The 25,350-nt window shown below is 36.9% G+C and overlaps 1 protein-coding gene across 4 annotated transcripts in view; it reads left to right on the top strand.

The window, feature by feature from the left end:
- The window catches only part of UNC13C (unc-13 homolog C), a 617,803-nt gene that overhangs the window by 493,974 nt on the left and 98,479 nt on the right, over window positions 1-25,350 (top strand). For all 4 annotated transcript variants that reach the window (XM_043555384.1, XM_043555383.1, XM_043555386.1 and 1 more), the window contains 3 exons: window positions 2,962-3,039; window positions 8,298-8,375; window positions 21,928-22,016. In XM_043555384.1, the coding sequence (XP_043411319.1) occupies window positions 2,962-3,039; window positions 8,298-8,375; window positions 21,928-22,016 (245 nt within the window). The remainder of the gene's footprint in view (window positions 1-2,961; window positions 3,040-8,297; window positions 8,376-21,927; window positions 22,017-25,350) is intronic.

Below are 25,350 nucleotides of genomic sequence, written 5' to 3'. Positions count from 1 at the left end.
GCATGTCAAATGAGAGCAGATTGCAGATGGGAGATATTTGGATAATCCTGTCTGATCCTTTAAATGTAGAGAATCCCCAGCTTCATTGCCACAATCCTATTAAAATTTCATTTTATTTCATCTGGAGCTCTTTGAATGGCAGTTCCTTTACTGCATCCATAAGAGAATCATCTACACCTCGTGACTCTGTCTTCATATAAACTGTATTTTATTATAGAACAGAATGGAAACAGCTTCTGTTAGACTCTTGCCTCTCTCTCTCTCTCTCTCTCTCTCTCTGCTGTCCCCATTTCTGAAGCCGCAAGAGTCCCATAAAGATAAAATCCTGAACTAAATTCACACAGTCAGAAGGAAGTTCTGTCTTCCAGGCTTTGCTAGGTACACCTTCCATCAACAGGTTCTCTCTGAAGAGTTCACCTACACCCTACTCCATGTTAGTTAGGACTGTGGTTTTCAAACTTTAGCTTGCAGCAGAATCACCTTGGAGGCTTATTAACAAACACCAGAATTGCTGATTCAGTAGACCTGGAGTAGCACCAGAGAACTGGCACTTCCAGCAAGCTCCTAGGCAAAGTTTGTGATACAGCTGGAGATGTGTCTTAGGAAGGTATGTCTCATGTAACTGCTTACTAGTATTAAACAATTAATACCTGATAAGGTTTTATTTTGTTGAATGAATTAGAATGAAATTTAAGTTGCCTCTAAAATGTACATGAAGCCTGTCCTTCAGGTATACTTTGTACATTAGTAAAGAAGTAAATATTGTTATAGCCAGTGTATCTACAACTCCTATGGGCACAAGGCCCTACACCATATACTACATGGCTGAGCTCTTGGCCTTACCCACAACTCCTTGTCATTTCCTAACCATTGGCATCTGTAGGTTAGTAGATATAAGATCCTAGGATCAGTTGTCCCCAAGTGGGAATTCAACAGACTAGGGCTTTCCTATAAAGAAGAGTCAAATGTCAGACCATGGGGGATACCTTGAGAATAATCTGAATTGAATATCTGGATTCCCCTCTCCAAACTTTATCTGGAGCAAGTTATAGTCTCTGAGTTGCAACAAGATCCTCAATTCAGACTTTGCTTTGTTTTTATATCACAGTGAAATGATTCTTAGCGCTTGTACAATCATTAGAACCTGCAAATTGAAAACAGTGTTCGTATGTACAAGAGAATTAGTACTTTTTAGGTAAGTCCCAGAGTCATTTTCAGCATTATATATAGAGTAAAATTTGAACAGCTGCATTTGGAAGATGCTTCAGTCTGATCAGCCATCTGTTTTCCTAGATCTATTGGTCTCCCACTTCGTAAGATTTTATATTTTCCAAGACCAACTGTCTATTTAAATTGACGCTTATTATCAACATGCTTTGTACTTCCACAAAATATCAATTTTCTTTCTGCATGTTTCCCCTAATTTCAGGTTTTCACTATGGTCTTAAACATCTGTAAAACAAGTTCATAGTTCCATTTGGATTCAGGTTTATAGATTAAGGAGTTGAGTTGAAGGAGAGACGTTTAGGGTGTTTCCTGAGTTATTTTGAGCCATGCAAAGAAAATTCAGATTAATATATTGCACAAAAAAGAAAAGCTGTCCTTTTCTATAAGAAGAGATAGTATATATCTATAATTATTATTGCATTCTCTCCTAAGAAAATCATGTCCACATTTGGCTTAGGATAATTCAAGCTATGTGAGTAAAAGTAGGATACAAGGGGCGCCTGGGTGGCGCAGTCGGTTAAGCGTCCGACTTCAGCCAGGTCACGATCTCGCGGTCCATGAGTTCGAGCCCCGCGTCAGGCTCTGGGCTGATGGCTCGGAGCCTGGAGCCTGTTTCGGATTCTGTGTCTCCCTCTCTCTCTGCCCCTTCCCCGTTCATGCTCTGTCTCTCTCTGTCCCAAAAATAAATAAAAACGTTGGAAAAAAAAAAACTTAAAAAAAAAAGTAGGATACAAATGCATCAATATATCTTTGAGTAACTGAAATAAAATTTAACAAAATGTGTTTGTTTTTCCTTATTTTTGCATAATTAGTGGAAGCAGAGGGCATCCTTAAGCTGAGAAACATTTATTAAATGGAGAAGGAAAATGTGGAATTAGGATGAAGAGGGCAGAAAGAAGGCAAAAATGGGACATTTTTTAGAAAATAATTTGTCAATAAATAATTTAGTAAATTAAGTTAAATGTATTGAAATAGTGTGATACAACAAAAGCTGAAGTTTTAGGTTTCCATAGGTGGTCTTTGATATTAGTAAGGCTCCTTATAGAAAATTACTGAAAATATCCATTGCTAAGTGACTTGCACAGGAATGCTCTGATCCCACTTATAATTGTAGAAGGTATTTAGAAACATGGTAGAAAGTTGAGAAAATGACCAGCACAGAGACTTTGGGCATGGTATATGTATGTGTGATAAGAGTGAGAGGGGTGTAGGAACTAGAAACCATGAGGAAGGAGTCAAAGCATAAGGCAGGTTGTTTGGGGCCTGAGGGGAGGAGTGTTATTGTCATTAAGTAATAAGCATCCAATCATAGAGGAGGTTGTCACAAAATCGTATATCTTTGGAGTATTTAGTTAAGTTACAAATAAAGAATTTTATGGGGCACCTGGCTGGCTCAGTCAGTGGAGCATGTGATTCTTGGTCTCAGGTCATGAGTTTGAGCCCCACAATGGGTATAGAGATTACTTAAAAATAAAATCTTCAAGAAAAAACAATTTTATGCTAGAGAGATTATATTACAATTGAATTAATTCATGTGGATTATCTTTCACAGGTACTCAGAAATACCACAAATTCTCATCTAAACGTAAAAGTTTGAGATGCTTCTTTTGGCAAGGGCATAGATTTAATCACTGCGTATGGCCCCCTTGTAGCTGAAAAAGAAAAGTTAGCCTGATTAGCAGTAAACTGGGTAGTGTGTGCATAACTGAATACATTTTACAATTCTTTCCCCAGACTATCAATAAAGTACTGCTTCAGTATGCTGCGATTGTATCGACTGATTTCAGTTCATACTGCGATAAGGAAAATGTGGTAAGTAAAACCCTGCCTTCATGTTATCCCGTTGAGATGTACTTTTTTAAACTAATAAGTAAGCAGGAGAAATTCCTGTTTTCTTTCTTTTTCAAGGATAATAGGGAATAAGGGATCTCTAGAAACAGTTTGAAAACTTCTCTAGGAGTCCTGAACTGGTTACATTACAGAATCAGAGAAAGGTTAAGAGCATCTCAAGGTCAGCCAACTTGTGGTTTTCCATGATCCTGAGGAACAAGATTCACATAAACAATTAAAAACCCACATAATCATAAGACATTAAACTAGGAATTAAAAAGTTGTTTAGATCGACACAAACAGAGTAGTTTGGCCTCCAGTACCAAAGTGAGTATAATTATCTTTTGGTTTTCAAATAAATTGACAAAGATAGTTAAAGTAAGAAATGATTCTGATGTCTACTCCAAGTTATTAACTTAGCCTTTTATTTTTTGGATGATTGAGAAAATCTTTATAAATTCAAACCAGCAATGCACCTTAATAAAAAGCACAAAGGGAAGTAAGATAAACTAAAGTGATTTAGAGGATAATCTGTGTTTATTCTATTGTGGAAGGTGAAATCTTTCCTATTCATCATATGTAATATTAGGAGAAATATATTGGCAACATTATAGGAATTTTTTTGAACACTGAAAAAATATATTACAAAAGTTAGTACTAGATTTTTAAAGAGGAAAACCAGTCCCCCCCCCCTTAAAAAATTAGTTCCCACTATCAGGCGAACCTAAAATAGAATTCCCACTGAAACCTCATTGATCTCTGGCTGACAGCTCATTAATATGTCAGTCTTAATGGTTCTTGAGGGTCCCAGAAGATACTTCTTGCTCTTAAATTTTTATGCTGCCTAGAAATTTTATGAAAATTCCCACATATCCAGCAGTGATTTCTAACTGCCATTGATTATAAATACTCTAATAGGCAAGATATTGATTTACTCAAGGCATATATTTATAATTAAATTTATAATGCATTTGAAATATATTATGATGAAAATCAAAAACAGTGCCAGGTAATTTCAGAAAAAAATTCTGATTATATTAGGATAGCCAGTTGAACATTTTGAAAGGTAGCTATGAATTACCAAGGATAATTCTTGTCATTCAGAAAAGAAAATTAGCCTTAAGGACTCCTGCAGACTTTCACTGTATTATGAGGTAACATTCTATAGTATATTTTATTTTTAAAAACATTGGAGAAAAAAATCATATATCAATGTTTATTATTACTTGTATTTTGTCTGTATATTTTATACTTTTCAAAATCAAGTATTTATAAAGAAAGAGAATAAATACTCTTGCAAATATTACAGCACAAGAACTTTTTTCCTCAATGCTTTTCTTTCCTAGTTCCTGGTATCTTAATAAGTCTTAGACTCTCATTCAAATGCCAAACATCATTTTCGCTTTTCCGTGAAAGAACGGCAATTACCTGCTTAGTTATGCTTTCAGCTGAGATAAATTGAAGAGGTTCATTTGTACATTTATGCATGTGCATAGAACTATTATAGGTTTCTTTCAATATCAAGAACATCATAAGTTGTTTTTTTCCCCCCTCAGTATATTTATGCCCATATACCTATTTCTTCTGCAAATTGATCTAGAAACTTTTAAAGAGGGACATCCAGGAGCACCTCGGTGGCTTAGTTGAGTGTCTGACTCTTCATTTTTGTTCAGGTCATGATCCCAGGGTCTTGGAATCAAGCCCCGTGTCAGGCTCAGCACTGAGCATGGAGACTGCTTAAGATTCTCTCAATCTCTCTCTCTCTCTCCTTCTGCCCTCTTCCCTGCTTGCACTCTCTCTCTTTCTCTCTCTCTCTCTCTCTCTCTAAAAAATAAAAAAAATAAAAAATAGAGACATCCTTTAAGAGATAACCATAACATGCTTTCCCAGGGGTCAGAATTAAAGATGATAGTTAAAATGTTAGAATGTTAGATAGTTAAAATGACAGAATAATTTTTTCTAATTGTTTTTAAGTTAGAACTTTGTTTTAAATTGAAAATGGATCACAAGTTTTTTAATCTGTTGTCCCTGTACTCCAAAATACAGCAACACAACATATATAAATCAGAATTACTTTATTTTGAATATTTTTGAAAATCTTTTTCAGCTCAGAATCACCCTTTAAGTGATGTAGAAATGGCCATAGTCCCAACATAACTAGCTTTCATATTCACTGTAGTTAAGGTTCCTAACTTTGTTCTAGATGAAATGCATTATGATATTTTTAGGGGAAAAGCCAAATTATATACAAATAAAAAGATTACAACTTGAACATAGGTTCTTTTATCTAAGTAAACTCATCAACAAATGATACCTCTGAATTGGGTTAATGTTCCCTTTCCTGTACATGTTAGCTGTTTTGTTTTGTTTTCAGTGACCATGGAGGTGCTTAAAATAAAAGCTGTTTCCAGATTAGCTGTAAGTTAGATTCAGGTCTCAGTAGTGATTTGGTAAATTGATTCAATAAAATTGATAATTGGACATTTCAAAGTCAGAGAAAGCTTAATGAAAGAGGAGAGTCTCATATTTATTTTTATCTCTCTCTGAATAACTGAATCTTTTTTTTTTAATGTAGCCTTACCTGACACCAATAGCAATCCATGCTAAGTGAGCACACAGTCCATTTTGTTTCTTAGTTGTTCTTTTCCATTGGAAATGGTCATATAAAAAGGCTTGGAGGTTGGTTTGTGCTCATACAACTATTACTAAAGTAGTGTTATATGTGCCAAAAAAGATAAGCTTGAATGCCAAAATCAAATAATCATAAAAGAGACCACCTAGTTAACTTAGACCCGTGGAGAGCAGGGTGATACAACCTTTTACCCATCTACTCTTCCTGCTTCTCAATAAGAGTCATGGTCGTTTTTTTTGTTTTTGTTTTTGTTTTTGTTTTTGACCTTCATTTCCTCCCTGGTAAGAAGGCCAGATTCAAGCCAAATCTTCCCCCTCTGCAATTTAAAAAAAAAAAAAAAAAGAAAATGAAAGAAAGGAAGGGAAAAGAAAAGAAAAAAAGAAAATCCCAATGACTCTGGCCCTAAGTGGAGATTCAGTTTGTTGCCTTAGGGTCAAGATGCTGAATCCCCGAAAAATTTTGACTATGCATGTAGTGGAAAGGATAAGCCTAGATCAAGTGGCTCTCAGTCACATCTGGGGATCAGAATCATTGGTGGAACATTGTGGTTCAGCTTACTGAACAGAATCTATGGCACATGTATCTCAAATATCTGTGTTAGAGACATACAATTCTTATGTGACCAGAATCAAGGGAAGAGAATCAAAGTTTAAAATTGTTTTCATAAATTGAAGTTAGAATGTGGTCACTTTAAGAATCAAGTAGAAAGTTTTTCGAAGGTCAGTAATGTGGTTACAGCATTAATAAAATCTTTCCACTGAGGAGTGGAAACAGAAAACACCTCTCTGATGTCCTGTAAGTCCTTTATATGCGTCTAATTCTTTATTGGCTCATTTCCCAGCAACTTGGAAGATATATCCACTTTCCTTTCACTGTTTTCCTCCCCCCAGTCAACTGGCTTTTCAGAATCAGTATGCGACAAATATTAAATTATTCTACAACTATTCTGAATTCTATTTTCCAATTATAAATTAACTCCTATTATTCTAAAGCCACATCTAGTCCTGTCACAGGGCCCTCCATCTTTATGTTATTGTATATTTCTGCTTCCCTGGAAACATGGAGTCAAAAACATTTTTAAACATATATTTTGTGTAAGGCTCTGTGTGGTACTTTGGGAGTAAGAAAAAGCAGAGGACACAGCAGCATGTACGGTGCATTTAAGGTCAGTGGGTGAGACAGTGAAAAGCAATATAAAGTTAAATAAAACAAATGTCAAGTGAGTGACAACAGGATATAGTGTGGGAAAGAGAAAGCTCAAATCTGGAATGATGGATATGATTCAAATAGGCAAAGAGGTGGAACTGAAGAGGCCACATGCTAAGCCAAGTTGGAGTCTGGAAAGCACAGGTGTTTTGGGGGGAAAAGCTGCTTAGAGGGGAAAGTTACCTGTGGTAGACAGAGATGGGAAGGAAAACCTAATTTGGAGCCAGATAACTAAGGGCCTTGAATACCGATGTGTGGACTTTGTCTATAGCCAAAGAGAATCTATTAAAGGTGTCTTTTTTTTTTTCTTTTTCCCCCTTGGATTTTTTTTTTTAACTTTTTTTTAACGTTTATTTTTGACACAGAGAGACAGAGCATGAACGGGGGAGGGTCAGAGAGAGGGAGACACAGAATCTGAAACAGGCTCCAGGCTCTGAACTGTCAGCACAGAGTCCGACTAGGGGCTCAAACTCACGGACTTCGAGATCATGACCTGAACCGAAGTCGGCCGCTTAACCGGCTGAGCCACCCAGGCGCCCCTCCCCCTTGGATTTTTAAAATTCAGATGGTGATTTTGTTTTTTAAATGGCGAAATAATGGTAACTTTAAACTGATATCTTTTCTTTTTTTTTTCTTTTTTTTTAGAGTGTCAGAATTTGAGAATAAGGTTTTTTTTTTATTATTTATTTTATTTTTTTATTTTTTTAATATGAAATTTATTGTCAAATTGGTTTCCATACAACACCCAATGCTCATTCTAACAGGTGCCCTCCTCAATACCCATCACCCACCCTCTCTTCCTTCCCACCCTCCATCAACCCTCGGTTTGTTCTCAGTTTTTAAGAGTCTCTTATGGTTTGGCTCCCTCCCTCTCTAACCTTTTTTTTTCCTTCCCCTCCCCCATGGTCTTCTGTTAAGTTTCTCAGGATCCACATAAGAGTGAAAACATATGGTATCTGTCTTTCTCTGTATGACTTACTTCATTTAGCATAACACTCTCCAGTTCCATCCACATTGCTACAAAAGGCCATATTTCATTCTTTCTCATTGCCACGTAGTATTCCATTGTGTATATAAACCACAATTTCGATACCTTTTCTTAAAGTAAATCTTTAAAAGAGAATTTGGCTCAATATTAAGAGGAAAAGAAAGATTAGTAATTAAGTCCCCAATAGTTTATTGTCTGATATATTATTAAATTGCATTCCCCAAAGTGATAATATTTCCCTCTTCCATTCTTGACTCTTAAGAAGTATAATCAAAATAGCAGAATTATTCTCTTTGCCAGATATAATACTTCAGTGATGATTGTATATTTATCACATTTAAGGTAAACTCATTCAATAATTTCATGTATAAAAGATGCTCACACCATCTTTTTTGTTGTTTGCTTTACTTCAAGCCCTGTATATTGATGAACAATATTCAACAATTGCGGGTCCAGCTGGAAAAAATGTTTGAATCCATGGGAGGGAAAGAGGTGGGTATATTTTTATGCCTGCATTTGCCAAATATCTATTTAGAGATCATTAGCAGCACAGCTCTTTGCTATGGAAAGTGTCATAATCAAGTTTTTTACATGGGTTAACAACAGAAGAGGACATGGCCGGTAATCTAAAATATCATTAACAATAAGGTGACCATTATACACAACTGAATATTTGAGTGATGCATTAGAAGTGTGAATGGGAGGGGGGAGATGGTCAGTAGCCTTTTGTAGTGTGTATACAGAGAGAGTGCTATACACACAAATCTATATATGCTAATGATCTGTAAAATTCTACAAACTGCGGATTTTTTTTCACCATATTGCACAATGTCAACCTGATATCAATGTTTGCTCTGAAATGTGCTTTGTGGCCCTAGTGGTTTTGATGCATCAGTTTATTGTTCACATCTAAAAATCTGTCAAAATGTGTTGTGTGCTGTGTCTGTAATGTGTTGTGTCTTTGTCCAACATCTTTGACTTGCATTTCCCTGAGCAGAAGAAGGAAGGAGAAAGATTCTTTTATGAGGTTTGTGATAGTAAGCATCTTACCCTTTTCTGGCTGTTTCCCCCCAGACCTAAAGACCATCGCACTTCTTATTTATTCTCATTCGCTCATTTGGATCAAGCAGACAGTGAAATAGTAGTTGTGCACCTGCCTCCTGCTTTTGCCACGGTCTTTCCTTTCACACACCGACATGAGCATCCAGGGACTTGGGGACCAGAGTTGGTGCCGACAGGGAAAGGTTCATGCAGCTGGCATTCTCCCACCACTCCCCCTCCCTAAAACAACCCCAAGGGCCACTAGAATGTAGAGATATTTCTGTTGAGGATTTTAGTTACAGTGTTCCTTACTGAGGTAAGGGTCAGAGATGTACGTGAAGCAACTTTGGACTTCAAAGCAAAGATCCCTTTTATTTCTAAATGTACAGGCTGAAAATGCTTCTTTTAACACTGGGATTCTTCACATGTGATGTTGCTTTTAACCCCATGGAGACATTTGTACGTTTCCCTCCCTTTTTTTTTGCTATCTTAGACACTCAGTCTTTTGAAAACTGAACTTGCTGCTTTGCAGCCTACAAATCAGAAGCACTAGGATATGCGTGCAGAGATGGAATAGTTCAAAAATGAACTCTGATTTTTAAACCACATTATCAGTTTATTTTGTATAAAATAAGACTCCATTCCCTATCGTGTGTTAGTGCCTTTTGCACAGTATGAGGGCATCCATCTCGCTTTTGAATTATTTTGCTGAATTAGGTGAACACAAGCAATTGAGGATCATAGCTGGAGACTGCCGTTTTAATTTTAGTGATGTTTTATATTCAGAGTTTAAGTTCACTTACTGTTAGAAGTGTTGTGAAGAAATGACTGATTTCTTGCAGGGGTGGGGGCAGAATTCTGTCGTCTTTTACTGAATTTTTAAGACCACATATCATGTAAGGATAAAGTTCTATTTAAAATGCCATATTTCCAGGAATTTATCCTAATGCTACTTCTATTTCCTTACTATTCCATGGTTGGATTCTAATGTGAGTCATAAACTGCTGACTGAATATTAACAAGACAGATCAGACCTGTACTTAAGGAAGCTATGTGGGCCAAGCCACGCGCTAACCAAAAATGTTATGGGGCACCTTGTACACCAAACAAGAATGGATTCTTTGCTCCACATAAAATTGCCAATTTGAAATGTACCGGTTTCACATTATAAATTTAGCTACAACTCTATAGCTAAATCACACAACTCTTCTCACTGGAGAACATAATGAAGATGGAAATACTGAGGTTGGTGCCTTCTACCTTTATCACTCTTGCAAGGCCAGTTGCTAAACTCCTCATACATAATTTAAAGGGAAGAATCAATTAAGTGAATGGAATGAATATCTAGTTTCTAACAATGTAATTTTTTAGGAGAACAGCATGGACCCTAGTTCTTTTCTTTTCCTGCATTTAAATATTATTCATCCCTTCCCTCCCTCTCCTTATCATCTTTTGATATTCTGTCTCCTTTCTAAGAACAATTTCTTATTATCTTATTATTTTCCATTTTCACCTCATCATCTGTTACAAAAAAAAAGTGTTAGCATTGCCATTGGTATTGATGAGATGTCAGGAGGGAGCAAGACCTCAACCCAAGTGTGGGTGTAACATTCAGCCTCCAGAGAGAAAGGAGAGAAAGAATCTTCATTCTGCAGATTTATGTTAGAGTTGCTAGGTGCTACACTCAGCCTCCCTTGGGCACCAGAATCTCAAAATTATAGGCAGAACCCTTCCAATCCAGTTAGCTACCTAGGGCACTGTCTAAATGGGCTCCTTAACTTGGAGCTGTTATTAAGATAAAGAGGATTTTATTGAGAATGACAATTTACCCTTCACTATGAGAAGTTTATACAGCACTTAATATGGGCATGCTCGGTGGCCTTTAAAGGTAATGCATTGTGTACTGACGCCAGTCTTCCTCTCACAGTGGAACTGGTCATAACACCGGGACTCGTCTTGCTAAGGGAAGCTTCCCTGTCTAGTTCTTCTTTTTAGGAGTTTCTTATAGTTTGTCCCCTACCACCTGTGCTAGGATGTGCACTTCTTGCTACAAAAACTCTTAATTAGCAAATGATTAATGATTGTGCACTTGCTCAAAATGGTTTACTCTGTGTTCATTAGCTGGCTCCTAGCAGCGGCATGGCTTGCATCTCATATCGTCTGCAAAGTGCCTGCCGCCCGCACGCCCCGCTGCATGATGCTGCAGCTCTCTGCCGCTTTAGCCCCACCACTGTAGGGGCAGCGCAGCTGCACTCTCCAGGATCAGCCTCTTTTCCCTCTGGAGATGGAAATAATGTTTAAAACCTTTTTCTAGGTGTAAAAAAACATTGGCTTAATGGAGTCCCAGTTTGAAACATGAGCTGACATTCTGACAGTCTTGACATGATGCTGTTGTCAGTGGCTCCAAAAGCAGTCCTTGTGTAGACACCATTACTGCCTGCCTGCACGATACCCCAGAGACCATGTGGGCACATCGGTTTTTTTTTTCCTAGTGCCCTACTTAGAAAGAAAAAGAAAAGCAAACTGCTAAATTTTTTCTCCTCTATTGTGACTTTCTGACATGCTTCCTTGCATAAAAATTAAGAGCATGTTTTGGCATAACAACCTTGTGATTACTGTAGAGAATATAAAAAATATAGTAAGTCACACAAGCCATGAAGCAAACGTAACCTTAAGAATGAGGCCCAGAGTCTGTTTTCTTTTTAATAAAGCATGCCATGTGATTCTTTCATGTGCATATTGTTTTGGGACACACTATACTAAAATAGAGTAGCCAACCCGCAGTATGGATTGACTTGAGCTAGAAGTTAAATTATGTGCACCACAATCCCCATACTGCATTATCGGTCCCTTTGTAACACAGTAACAGCAAAATGATTATCAGAATGTCAGGTACTTATTTTCATTATTGGTGAATGATCATTTTATTATTCTCTAATAGCTGAAATACCTCAAAAGAAAAACACATATACTTTGGTTTACATTATTTTAATAGCTTAATTATTTTATGAGTATAACTCAGCTCAGAGCAATTTGAAATAAATACAGACCCTGTATTTATTTTTTCATAAAAATATATTGCCCTCACCTACAAAAAGGACTCGGTTGCATTTCCTTGCCCTGCAATCTAATTTGTATAAATGCATGAAAAAGAAAATCAGATGATCTGAAATTTCATTTCATTTCAAGAAGCCATAAGATATGGGTTATGAAACTCTGGAGAACTTGTAGTAATTGATTTAGAAAATTATGAGTGTGCTGTGTAAGCAGAAGAGGCATTACTCCTTCGTGATATTGCATTGGTGCAATTGTCCTGAGTGGTAGAATCCATAATTATCCATAAGCCTGCTAACTTACTGACAGTACTTCAGATGCTAGAAGTCAGCCATCATTAAGAGAGAAGAATAAAGGCATTTGTTTCCTTAGCTATATTCTCTTACTCTGCTGGCCACAAAGCAGACTAATTAGATACATTGGTACTATTTTCATTGCTATGTCTCAAAAATAACTGAATCTCTTGACTCATTTCACTGTGGTAAACTTTCCTGAACAGGGCCATGGAATCTGAAACATAATGCCACCTATCCTAAACGTGTGTATTTTAATGAGCAATGTAACTATTCTTTTGTTTCAGGAAAGCCTTATCTATATCCTTTTCCACTGTTTAATAATGAATTTGATGAGTTAGAAACTGCATCTGACTCAAAGTATAATGCATGTCGCTGATTGAAATTCACTGTAAAACCGATTAGCTGTAAGGACTTAGTCTTCAGCTAAGCAAATCCCCACCAGAGAGGACGGAAATTAACCCCTATCATATTTTACTTAGCATTATCCTTTCAAAATTATACTTGCTGGCAACAGGGGATTGAATAGCACTGCTTTAAAGGAAGTAATGCTTCACACTAGTACTTCTGTAACTTCAGCATGCATCAGAACTACCTGGGTAGCTGGTTAAAACACACGTTGCTGAATTCCATCCCCAGACTTTTGATTCTGAAGGTCTTGGGTGGAGCCTGATGACCTGCATTCCTAACAGATTCCCAGCTGATGCTAATGCTTCTGCTCAGGGGACCACATTTTGAGAATTATGGCTCTGTGCTCTTAGAACAGCAACCAGGTAATTAGGAAATGGCTCAGAGCCTCCTTTGTCTTATCTGTGCCACACACCTCACTGACCTACTTAATATGTTTTGAATCTGGAGAACACAGAGGACTCGACACATTGGAATGGATCCAGACACAGCATGCAATGGTACAGGCAAATGTTTGTATTAAGGAATGCAGTGATCCAAAAACATAGGTGACCAATTTGCAATAATAAACAAATACTCAGAATTTTTTAAAACATTCTAGACTTTTAGCTTACATTTTATATGTAACCGTATCGAAAGGTGTGGTTGTACGGAGGCTAAGCTTTATGTTCAGGTTTCTGATGTGTCTCACCTTTTGTCCTTAATGTAAATAGAGATACCACTCACTAGTTAATACATTAGTGAGAATTGGTGTACTGTTTTCATCTCTTTTCCAGCCATTACAAAGTAAATTATAAAATATGTATCAGATGTCTTAGATAGTAAAATAAACAATTTACATTAGTCATCTCTTCCTTTTAGTTCTAAAATTGTTTTCTAAAGCAATTTGCAAAGATTTTTTTTCTATTTGGTAGAAGGGTCTATTGTTGCCCTCATAGTTACTGAATCTGTAGGGCAGTTGTTGAGACAGGAAGTTTATTAGTGAAGTCAGAACAATTAAAGTAATAAAGTTTGGGAGTGGAACCTCCTCCCCAACACTTTGCAAATGTGAAAATATCCTTTAAATGAAAGCTGTAATTGTTAAATCTTCTCCTGCAACAATTCAAAGAATAAAGTGAAACTTCTAGTCTCTTCATGTGTAAATAGAGCTCCAAGGTGGGATGTCATTTGGCTGAATTCGGTAAAAGCAAGCAGCTATTTTCAGTTTTATGGCAGCAGATAACAAGGGGAACTGAATGTTTGAAGTAGTGACCTTTTATTTTGGTGGCATGCAGCTCTTGCCTGCTTTCTTTCTCCTCTGAACCATCTCTATGATTGCAGTTAACAAATCGGACTTAATAGAAAATTAAAAGACTAATGAGGGCCAGAGGGGCAAATTGCATTGAGGTGATTTAGTAAGTATGATTAAGAATCTAGCACTGCTACCAAGTAAAATTCAGCTAACTGCTAAGCTTGTGAAATGAAGAAAAGGTGCCATCCATTAGGTTGAGAAGTTTCTGGGTGGGTGACCCATGTCAGGATGAAATAAAAACTCAGGCGGGTACTGCTTGTTAACCTCATTCCCCAGAGCATTCCCAAGAAATCATAGGGTCGCCTCTGTGCCATCAAGTCTTTATTTAAACGAACCTGTCTCTGAACCTTAAGAGAACTTGAGAGAGAATTCAAGCCACAGCCAGGAGGGAGAAAAAAAATAGAGCTTAACTGCCAGTTTCTATAATAGACCTATTTTATTGTCTTGTGATCCTCTTTGACTGTTTATGCTTGCCTTCACAACCCATAAATCAATGCAAATTAGGAAAATTTACTTCTCTAACCCAGCCAATCCCCCTTCTTCTCCTACTTCATTGAAAGGGACCTCAGGCACTTCATGCAAATGGCTCACTGAGGGAATTCTGTCTCCGTGGACTGATGTTCAACAGGTATTCAGTTCAGTTGATTGAACAGACTGTGTTCACAGTGCCTAATGGGTGAATGGATTCCCTAATGTGAGTAGCAGAATGGGAAAGACAGAGTGAAACAGGGCAAAAAGGCATTTTTTATAGAATAAATTCTGAACATAAATTTTGTGCCTCCTTTCTTCTCCTGACTTAATCTTACTCTGTCCATATTCATGGTTAGTCAGCCAATAGATGGAGCTAATAAGCCCAATGTTCCTTCTCAATCAAGTTATTGTACTTGTTTAATTTTTAATGAGCATTTGCAGAAGAGAATTTCTTTTAAAAAATATGGCTTCTTAGACTGCTGCTTCTCAGTCCTCATATGTCCCCAAAATATATCATGAAGCATGGCACATTGTCCACGCCTTGGTTTTTCCACTTGTAAAAGGGAATTGTACTAGATGGCTTCTGAAGTTCATTCTAGTTCTAAAATTCTGCAGTTATAAGGACACTTGTTATTAACCCATGGAGTAGAGGTTTAGTCTATGTGTTGTAGGTGAAGAGGAAAAAAATGTTTAAGAGAAAAGAATGGATCTTGTCACTCATATGAGGTCTGAAGGTATCATTTTTTCTTAAAAGTACAGGGATAAAGGAAAGGCTTTTTTCCCCCTTCAGTTGTCTAGGCTGAAGAACCTAACTTAACATATCTCAAAGGCATTCAGTTGATTTGAAGCACAATGACAGTTGGATTTACTGCATACTCTCTAATTAGGATGCAAGACAGCTACTGATGTTCAACTTTCGAAGCGAAGAAGTTAGAGGCATGAATTTATATAACTAATGATACTCTAGCATAACAGTTCATGCAAATCTGAATGGCATAAAGAAAATGTCATAGTCTATCCCTTAAAATGGTCTTATAAGTTCTTGGGGAGCTTCTTTCCTAACAGGAATAAAAAAGGAAACAAAAGACAGTGTAGCATTGGTGGACCTGGGGCACAATTCTTTTTCCTTCCTTCCTTCCTTTCTTCTTTCTTTCTTTCTTTCTTTCTTTCTTTCTTTCTTTCTTTCTTTCTTTCTTCTTTATTTTCAATACAGAACACCATACATGTTTTTAAATTTCACACAGCATTCCACAATGCCCATGCTGAATACCATAGCTCAGCAAGGTGATTTAGGACATTCCAAGGAGTGTAATTTCCTGCTGGATTCAGTAAGGAATGTTCAGTGATTTCTCAATCATATATTTTAAGTTGAGCTAGCCATTTTAGGATGTATAAATTCTGGCCAAATAGGAGGGTTGGGGAGAAATGATATTTAACAACAACAAAAAAAACATAGCCCAGATAAGATTGTGATAAGTTACTTGAAGCACTTGCCTTGTTGAAGCCAACTAGTGGGGCCAGCAGATTTGGTCTTTATTATAACCACTCTAGGAATAGTTAGGAGGATGGAATAAAAGAGAAAACAAGAACACAATGTGGAAATGATTGCATTCGAGTCTACATGAGGATAATTCTGCATCAAAAATTGAAGAGGATAGGACAGATGGAGAAAATATTTGAGATGTTATCAGTCATATTTGGTATCCAAGTGAATATGGGAAGGTAGAAGGAAAAGAAGGGTCAAAGATGATTTTCGCATTTCTGCCTTAATGGTATGGTATCAATAAAATTTGAGACATAAGTTAAGGATGGACAGGTAACACATTCATTTTTGATATGCTGACATTTAGGTCATCCAAGTAGAAAAGGCCAAATAGGTATGTGGGAATGTAGACATGATGCTCAGGCATCCTGTTAAAGCTGTAGGTAGAGATTTGGGGGGTTGTTAACACAGGGGTGGGAATTGAAGACATAGGCATGGATGTGATTGCTCAAGAGAGATTGAGTGGGAAAAAGAAAAGGAGACGAGGAAGGGAGAATTGAAGGACACTTATTTCTAAGGAGTATATAGAGGAAGAAAAGTCATCAAAAGAGAGACAAATGATAGGCAGAAAAATAGGAGAGCTAAGAGAAGGTAGTCTCTAGAGAAATAAGGAAAAAGAGCTTGAGAAAGCAAGAGTGAATGCAGGCTGAGTAGGCTGAATAGTCATTGGAGATCACTATTAACAAACCACTGGTGATGTATACATGAACATTTCAGTGGAGCGTCCAGAGCAGAAACTACACTAGAGGAGATCAATATTTAAGAAATAAGGAAGCTATAAGTTTTACATTTATGCTGTGAACAGTTTGATGGTCAAGAGAAGAAAAGATATTAGCAAGCTATCAATGAGAAGCTAGTACTAAATAAGTTGGTCTTTGTATTCTATTTTTTATTTTAACAAAGTGTTGTTTGACTACATTTATAGAATGGGGTCATGAAGATAATGATGAAGGGGAATGAAGACAGAAAGGGATATTTGAGCAGAATCCAAAACAAGGGACCAAGAGCTCAAGTTGAACTGTTTTTCTTGGAAATGAAGCTTGCTTGCTTGCTTTCTTTCTTTCTTTCTTTCTTTCTTTCTTTCTTTCTTTCTTTTCATAGATATAGTGATGGTGTTTGCATTTACTAAAAGATTGTTCTGAAAAAAACCTGCAGGACATGAAACCCACCAGTCCAATGACCAAAATTTGGGACCTGTGTAGATAAAGGCCAGGGACTGATCATCCTCCCTGATCTGCACTTGTTTAGATAAGCAAATAATGGAACTCTAACACTGATGAGTTGAACAGGAGGAAAAACAGCCTAGTAATGTGTATACAACAGAAAGGAGATGCGGTAGTATTGAACACTGGGGAACAGGAATACAATTCACACAAAATTTCTTCCTGCAAAGCCTTAATTCTTCCTGCAAAGCCTTAATTCTTTTAAAGAGTTTGTATTGAGCTGTTGAAAGAGTTTAAAGCCACTTTCCAACTGACAAGTTCTATCTCCAGCAACAGCTTGATGGTTGGATTAACCATTCCTGTTTTAAGAGGCTGAAATAACATAGATTCCCTTCACATTCCTTGGGGAAATAATGTGTGCTGGTAAAACACAAACAAACCAAAACATGCAGAGTGGGTATGGTAACCATATTTTTGGAACTAAACAAATATCAGGACATAATCTGATACGGGCTGACAGTGAGACAAAAATTTGAAATCAGGACTAAGTTTGTAACTCCAGAATATATGGTTGCTAAGGAATGAAAGATTTCAAATGCAAAAGTATTCTATTAATAGTCAATGCAAATTATCACTCCAAGGAGAAGGAGCACTCTGGGTATCAAGATTTCCTTTGAGGGATAATTTCCGTGCTTCTTTCTGCCCTCAACTCCTTCCTCAAATATTTGGTAAATGCCTAGGCATACAGGGACAGACACTCAGGGTGGACAGTTAACTAAGACAGAAATCAGTGGAAGAGATAGATTAATAAGAGAACAATTAGAAGAAAGATTTGTACAGATTTTGTAGTAAACCGCATAGGTAGTGCAGGAGTTAGAGCTACTAACAGCACAAGGCCGGCAGCATGGAGGGCAAGAATTGCTAAAGTAAGTGATGGATGTATTGTCTTTTAAAGGAAAAGCAGAAGTGGGCCTTAGGGAAGAAGAACTTAGCAGATAGCTTGCATGCTGGCTCTCTCTTCCAGACAAGTCTTTTTTATTATCACAGCTCAGTGGTATAAAATATGTCAGTGGTGTGAAATCTCAAGAGAGTACCTATGTATGACGACAGTTCATTCTGACCATTAGAAAATCATACCCTTCCAGCCTTGATTTTGGAATTCTAAAACCTATCACGGAGTGTGGATAAAATCTGTTTCAAAAGCTTTACTATAAATTCAGAATTTTACTCTGTATATTTAAATTCTCATTGAGTATATTCCTCTTTACATGGAGGCATTTATTTTTTATTTTTTGCCAGCCAAGTTGTTCACGTATACACGCTAATTCAGTTTGTAATTTTAAAAAAATTTTTTAAATGTTTTTATTTATTTTTGAAAGAGACAGAGATAGGGTGCCAGCTGGGGAGGGGCAGAGAAAGAGGGAGACACAGAATCTGAAGCAGGTTCCAGGCTCTGAGCCATCAGCACAGAGCCTGACCTGGGGCTCGAACTCATGAACTGTGAGATCATGACCTGAGCCGAAGTCAGATGCTCAACTGACTAACCCACTCAGGCACCCCTCAGTTTGTAATTTAAAATAAATTTATTAACTGTGACTTTTGAATGCTTGTTTTTTTTCCTTTTAATAATAACTCTAAATAACAATATAAAAAATGCAAGTTGATATTTGATATTACATTTAGAACCAGTCTAAGTTTTAAATCTTTGGGAAAAAGATTTAAATCAGGTAGTCTTTCACCTTTCCAAAGTAGCCAATAATTTGTAAAACGTGCTGTTGGTAATTTAGGCAATGAAGTCTAAAAGCCCAAGTTATTGTTTCTTACAAACTTAAGGAAGTTTGTAGTAGTAAGGAAAATTTATTCTATATGTAAGAATAAAGAAATGCAGAACCCAAGAACTGGTTAATTTGCTGCCTAAAGGGATTGTTTTATAACTAGATGAGTATGATATTTATAATCATTATTATTGCAAAAGACCTTCAATTCGGCCTCATAATTACTGCTTCTGTTTTAATGTTATAATGGTATGATTTTGATCAGATGAACAACATGTACTTAACTGAAATTATAATTTTTTTTTTCGCCTGGTTCCATGACAGAGGCGTTAGTTTGCACCCACTTGGAAACTTAAGCTTCTATGAGGAAATGAAAACTGTCATCCAATGTTTAAATTGCTATAGATTTGACAGGTTCACAGTTTCAAGCCAAAGCCAACTATTTGATAGAAATCTCCATTCACAAAATGCCAAAGGTAGACTAAAATAATTTATGGGAAAATAGCATAATTTCATCCAACTGATCTAACCATTTTTATATGACTTTAAAGTCATTATCTTAACAGGTGAAAAAAACCTCAATGTGTATATTAAACTAATTTGAAAACAAAATACACATTTTAAATAAGAAGCAATCCCAGGGTGCCCTGGTGGCTCGGTCAGTTAAGCATCTGACTGTTGGTTTCAGCTCAGGTCATGATTTCACAGGTTCCTGAATTTGAGCCATGTGTGGGACTCTGAGCTGATGGGGCAGAGCCTGCTTGGGATTCTCTCTCTCCCTCCTATGCCAGCCCTCTCTCTCTCTCTCTGTCTCCCCCCCGCCACCCCCACTCCATCCCTCCCTCAAAATAAGTAAATAAACTTTAAAAGAAAAAAAAAGAAGCAATCCAATTTCCTGGTTAAAACTCTACTCTCATAGCCATTTCCTTGGAGATGACAGGTATATGGGCAGGAAACTAACACCTATCTACCCAAGCGGTTTACCAAAGAGTCAGAAGCATGAAGAAACCCATGGAAGGGCTTCTCTCTCATTCCTGTTGCCCAAAAATCTTATCCAAATGAAATAAAATTGGTATTAGGTCAATAGCAAGAAAAGACAATAAAAAATGTTCAGCCTGAATGGTGCCTTGGGAGTGGGGCAGACAACCCACAAATATTTTCTTGGTTAAAGTTTGGTGAATTACAGTTTATTAGGCTATTTTTGTTTCAATGCCTATCAGTGTCTTTTTAACTTAAGTGCTATCTAATTATCTTTCTGAATCACTGCCTTATGACCAGCTATAGCTTAATGGAACTCTCAGAAATTATGAGACTCAAGGATATTCTAATTTTCTAACTCCAAAAGAAGTTTGTAACAGTAGCCTATGTATCTGTGGGTAAGAGCTGTGAGCCTGTCTGTTGATGGAGACAGAAAAAAGATAAAGTCCAGAAGAATCACATTGGCTCTATAGAGGGGCAGCAGAAACTAACCAATGTTGAAACCACCTGAATTTGAGTCAAAATTGACATCAAGGATTGGTTTCATAAAATCAGTAGTCACATGCCAAGTGCAATTTTTTATTTCCATTCCAGTGTGTTTAATCATGGTAATATAAGCTAGAGCCACACAGTGTGCTGAGATATATAAATAATACTTCTTCCTAACAGTATCTTAGTACTAGAAAATATTCTTGGACGATTACGGTACTAAATGACCAGTGTATACTATCAGGGATATTATTTGGTCCTGGGCTGGCTTCCTGGAGTTGAAATTTGATATTGGGTCCTGTATTTTTTGGTATCCATCTTAGGTCCTCCTATTCACTATAAGTCCTCCTTTAATTTGTTCTACCCCCAAAAGTTGGCTTTATCCTATCCCTTGTTTTCAATAGTAGATCCGCTTGCATAATAATTATAGCCACTAAAGGCAAGAAACTAATTTCTAAAGCATCAAAGGAAGGTTGACTTAATTACAGAGAATATTCTAGATTGCCCTTTACATGAATTCCTATCAACTTGAGATAATACATCTGTTACAAGTCATTCTTTTTTGACAGTTTGTGAAAACTTAACAAAAAGATTAGAAGTTTCTAAAGTGCTAATGAAACTTGTGTTGATCCTGAACCTTAATTACAAAAATATTCTGTCAGTAGATCGATAGGTTTATAGTTACGTTTATTTATAGTATAGTTTTTTCTTGTAATGGTTAACATTATTTTAAGAACTGAAACCAAATTTAAAGAATAGTTGACTTTTAACATTTGCATTGTAAAAACATCTTCAAATATGTTATCTTGATTTAATTATTTTTTATTTGACCCTAAATGTGCTCAGTAGCTTAACTTCAAGCTATAAATATTTGAAAACTTAAAGAATAATAAAAATAAAATGAGGAACATTGGATCTTGAACTCTGAATTTCTAATTGGCATCTAGGAAGAGAAGTCAGGCCTATCACCTCAGAGAAACATTGCAGTGCTTGGACAATTTATTTTTCCTATTTTTAATTCTCTAGTTTATAATTTAATTTTTAATTTTAACTATTCTATAGTTATAAAAAATATATAAATACAGTCAAGTCACAGTACAACACTCACAAATTAATTTTTCTTACTATTTTATTTTTATGGGCCTATTTATTTACAAGGATAGTAAAAACTGAACTATATTTTGAAGCAACATGTATATTCAACTAATGCATAACACAATCGATGTCTAAGTTATGAAGTTACCGTGTTCTGAAGGTTACTTTCTCATGCCTTGCATCCCATTGCTGTAACCAACAAAGGCTTTGCTATCTAGCTCTCATCTGTATGCATGCCATGCATTTCGATCAATTTTTTTCACACATATTTAGAATTTCCTAAATTTTGCACTTACTTTCAAAGATTAAAAAAAAGAAAGGAAAGAGGATATGTGTGTTGTATCGTTTGAAGTTTACCTTGTAATAAGCAAAATGCCTGTAAGAGAAACAAAAGTGTACTTTCTCACAACTCCAAAGTAATATCATTTATGGTCTTTCTGCAGCTAGATCCTGAAGCTAGTGCTATTCTAAAAGAACTTCAAGTTAAACTCAATGGGGTTCTGGATGAGCTCAGCATCACTTATGGTGAAAGGTAAGTGGCTAAGTAGTTATTATCCAAATGTGTTGGGTTTCCGCTAATACTAATCATGCTTTCAATGCTATTTCTCTCCTCTGACTGGTTAAATTCATTTAACTCCAATAATCAAACCATGCACTATCTCCTCTCAACAACCCCACAATCTATCAGTGAAGTCTTGATACATGTTCGCTGGAACTTTGCATGATCCTTCAGTTGGGTAGTACTTATAACACTGTACTCTAAATCGTGCTTTACTTGCCTATCTTCCGGACTTTACTAGTGTGCTTCTTAAGGTCAGAAACCGCATATCTCATTCCTACCTGAAATTCTAGTGTGTCGAGCTTAGTAATTATTGAAAGAATGAAGGGAGGGAGAGACGCTTCACATACAAAAGAAGAGTGAGTTGCATTCATGCCATTTATATCATTGTGACTGCACTTCCAAAGAACTGAATTCCAACCCCATATGCTAATAAAGCCAGGGCTCTAGGTTTTAAGGTTTAGGAATCTTGATGTAATTACCCATAGGAGACTACTGGCACATCTATATTTTTTCTATGTTTTTTAAAGTTTATTTATTTATTTTTGAGAGAGGTACAGCCCAAGTGGGGCAGGGGTAGAGAGAAAAGGAGACAGAAAATCCCAAGCAGGCTCCATGCTGTCAGCACAGAGCCCAACGTGGGGCTTAAACCCAAGAAATCATGAGATCACAGCCTGAGCCAAAACCAAGAGTCTGATGCTTAATGGACTGAGCCACCCAGTCGCCTCTATTTTTAAACAATAAATTTTCCTTCTCTATAGTGTGGCTCTAAAGAGAGAAAAATCCATCCTAGATAAACTTCATTTTGACCCTATAGGAAAAATCCATTAGATCATCATCAAATGTTAAAATAGAAAAGCAAACACATCTTTAAAGAGGTTCATTAACCTCATACAGATCTGCTTTAAAATTTTTTTAATGTTTATTCATTTTTTGAGACAGAAAGAGATAGTGCATGAGTTGGGGAGGGGCAGGGACAGAGGGAGACACAGAATCCGAAGCAGGCTCCAGGCTCTGAGCTGTCAGCACAGAGCCTCATGAGGGGCTCAAACTCATGAACCCTGAGATCATGACCTGAACCAAAGTCAGCTGTTTAAGACTGAGCCACCCAGGCACCCCCCAGAATTTGCTTTAAATATTAGTTTGATAAATGTTCACTTACTGTGTTCTGTTATCAGATGCCACTATCAAAATTACTCTAATGAAGGTTATCTATCTCTTTGAACCCCACTCATCAATTATTATTGGGTTTTGGAAAGATATATGCTTAATAAATATTGATTAGATATGCTACTTTCAAATCAGAAAGACTAAAAAGAAAAAGACACTAAAATCATCATTTTTCCCCCAAATATAGCAATGATGAAAAGCAAAGAAGAATCCCATATTGGCCTTCTCTTCATTTTTTAAAATTTTTTTTAATGTTTGTTTATTTGTGAGGAAGAGAGAGAGAGAGACAGAACATAAGTGGGGAAGGGGCAGAGAGAGAGGGAGACACAGAATCTGAGGCAGGCTCCAGGCTCTGGGCTGTCAGCACAGAGCCTGACGCAGGGCATAAAACGACAAACTGTGAGATCATGACCTGAGCTGAAGTTGGATGCTTAACCCACTGAGCCACCAAGGTGCTCCGGCCTTCTCTTTATTATTCATGGTCTTTATGTAGCCCACCTTCACAGCTCAGGTGCTGAACAAGAGACAGCCTTGCTGTATTGAGCCCAAGGTGATTGCTCTGCCTTCTGTTCTGTGTTGTTAGCTGACCTGGATGATTGTGCTTACTTGACCTAGATATTCATAAGCAATTTGAAGATTCTGTGTGCCTGGAGTTGGAGATGCCGACATTGTCCCAGAGACGTTCGGGCTTACTGGCTCTGACTTGAGTGACACTTAGTTGATGGAGGCCTTTGGTCAGTCAATTTGGGCCTACCTCTCTTCAGTGCAGTTGTGAATTATTAATATGTGGTTAGCAAAAAAAACTGTTGCATTAAGCTAGGAAGACAAAAATAGAGATTATTTAGCAAAGTCAGGGAAAACAAAGAGGTGTCTGGGATAGCAAGGGGTGTTCAGAACCTAATGGGAAATAAGATGACTAAACAGAATAGAAATTAGAATATAAATAGAAAACATACATTCAAATTACTTTCTGGAATATAGCCAAATCATCCTTATGAATAAATACTTTTTATTTTGTTCTGTTTTGTTTCGTGGGAGGAATATTCAGTTTACAAAGGCTGAATTTATGATTTGAAAAAAATTGAGCGAACTTCAGTTATGAAATAAGGAGTGATGCTTGCTGTTAGAAGAGCACTGGAAGTATTTTGTTCATGTGAAGCCAGCTATTTTCACCTAGATATTGAAACTCCTGGTTACCCAGCACTATTTCTTCATTATTTTATTAAATATAGTAAAGAATTTAGTATTGTGTGCAACTATGGCTAAGATTATTGGAATAAACAACCCACATGCCATGCTTTTCTTATAAAAAGAATAATTATTATATACCTGTTGGTATGAATTTATTTCCCACACAACCGATCAGATTATCACACCAGGTGGATGGGATGGCTATAATGATCAGCGTGACCACACTGTAAAGTCAAACTGGATCATTTTAGTCTGAATCAACCTTCTTTAGAGTCAAATTTAGCAGTCTAGAGCCTTAATATTAAGTGTATAATTAATTGCCCCGAATCTGTTTTGTCTGGTGTTTTTAAAACCCACAATCAGGGGCACCGGGGTGGCTCAGTCGGTTAAGTGTCCGACTTCAGCTCAGGTCATGATCTCACACTCCATGAGTTCAAGCCGCGCGTCGGGCTCTGTGCTGACATCTCAGAGCCTAGAGCCCCCTTCGGATTCTGTGTCTCCCCCTCTCACTGCCCTTCCCCTGCTCTGTCTCTCTCTGTCTCAAAAATAAAAATAAAAACATTTAAAAAATTAAAAAAAAATAAAACCCACAATCACATAATTTTTGTATATGGAACTGGTAGGATGATTTCACATTAAAGCCAGGGCAGAGCCAAACCACACATCTGAAGCCCAGGTTCCTGGGACTTTGACATGCTCACAGGAATCAATTCTTTTTATTTTGTCATGTTCTGTTTTGTTTGTTGGGAGGAAACTAAGTGATACAGTTTCAGTGATATCTTAAAGATGTTCTTACAGATGTTCTTACAGTTGTCAAAACTTGTGCCACTTAGGTTTCTGCTTATATTTTGGAGTTTGGCTTTTGGCTTACTACATTTCTTTTAATGATGCCTTTGGTACCAGTGGCTAGCTGGATTAAGAAAGGAATTCATGAACATTTCCTAGG

Source organism: Prionailurus bengalensis, chromosome B3 (assembly GCF_016509475.1).
Source record: "Prionailurus bengalensis isolate Pbe53 chromosome B3, Fcat_Pben_1.1_paternal_pri, whole genome shotgun sequence".
Lineage (NCBI taxonomy): Eukaryota > Metazoa > Chordata > Mammalia > Carnivora > Felidae > Prionailurus > Prionailurus bengalensis.
Note: the sequence above shows the minus strand (reverse complement) of the source record. Positions and strands in the feature narration are given on the sequence as shown.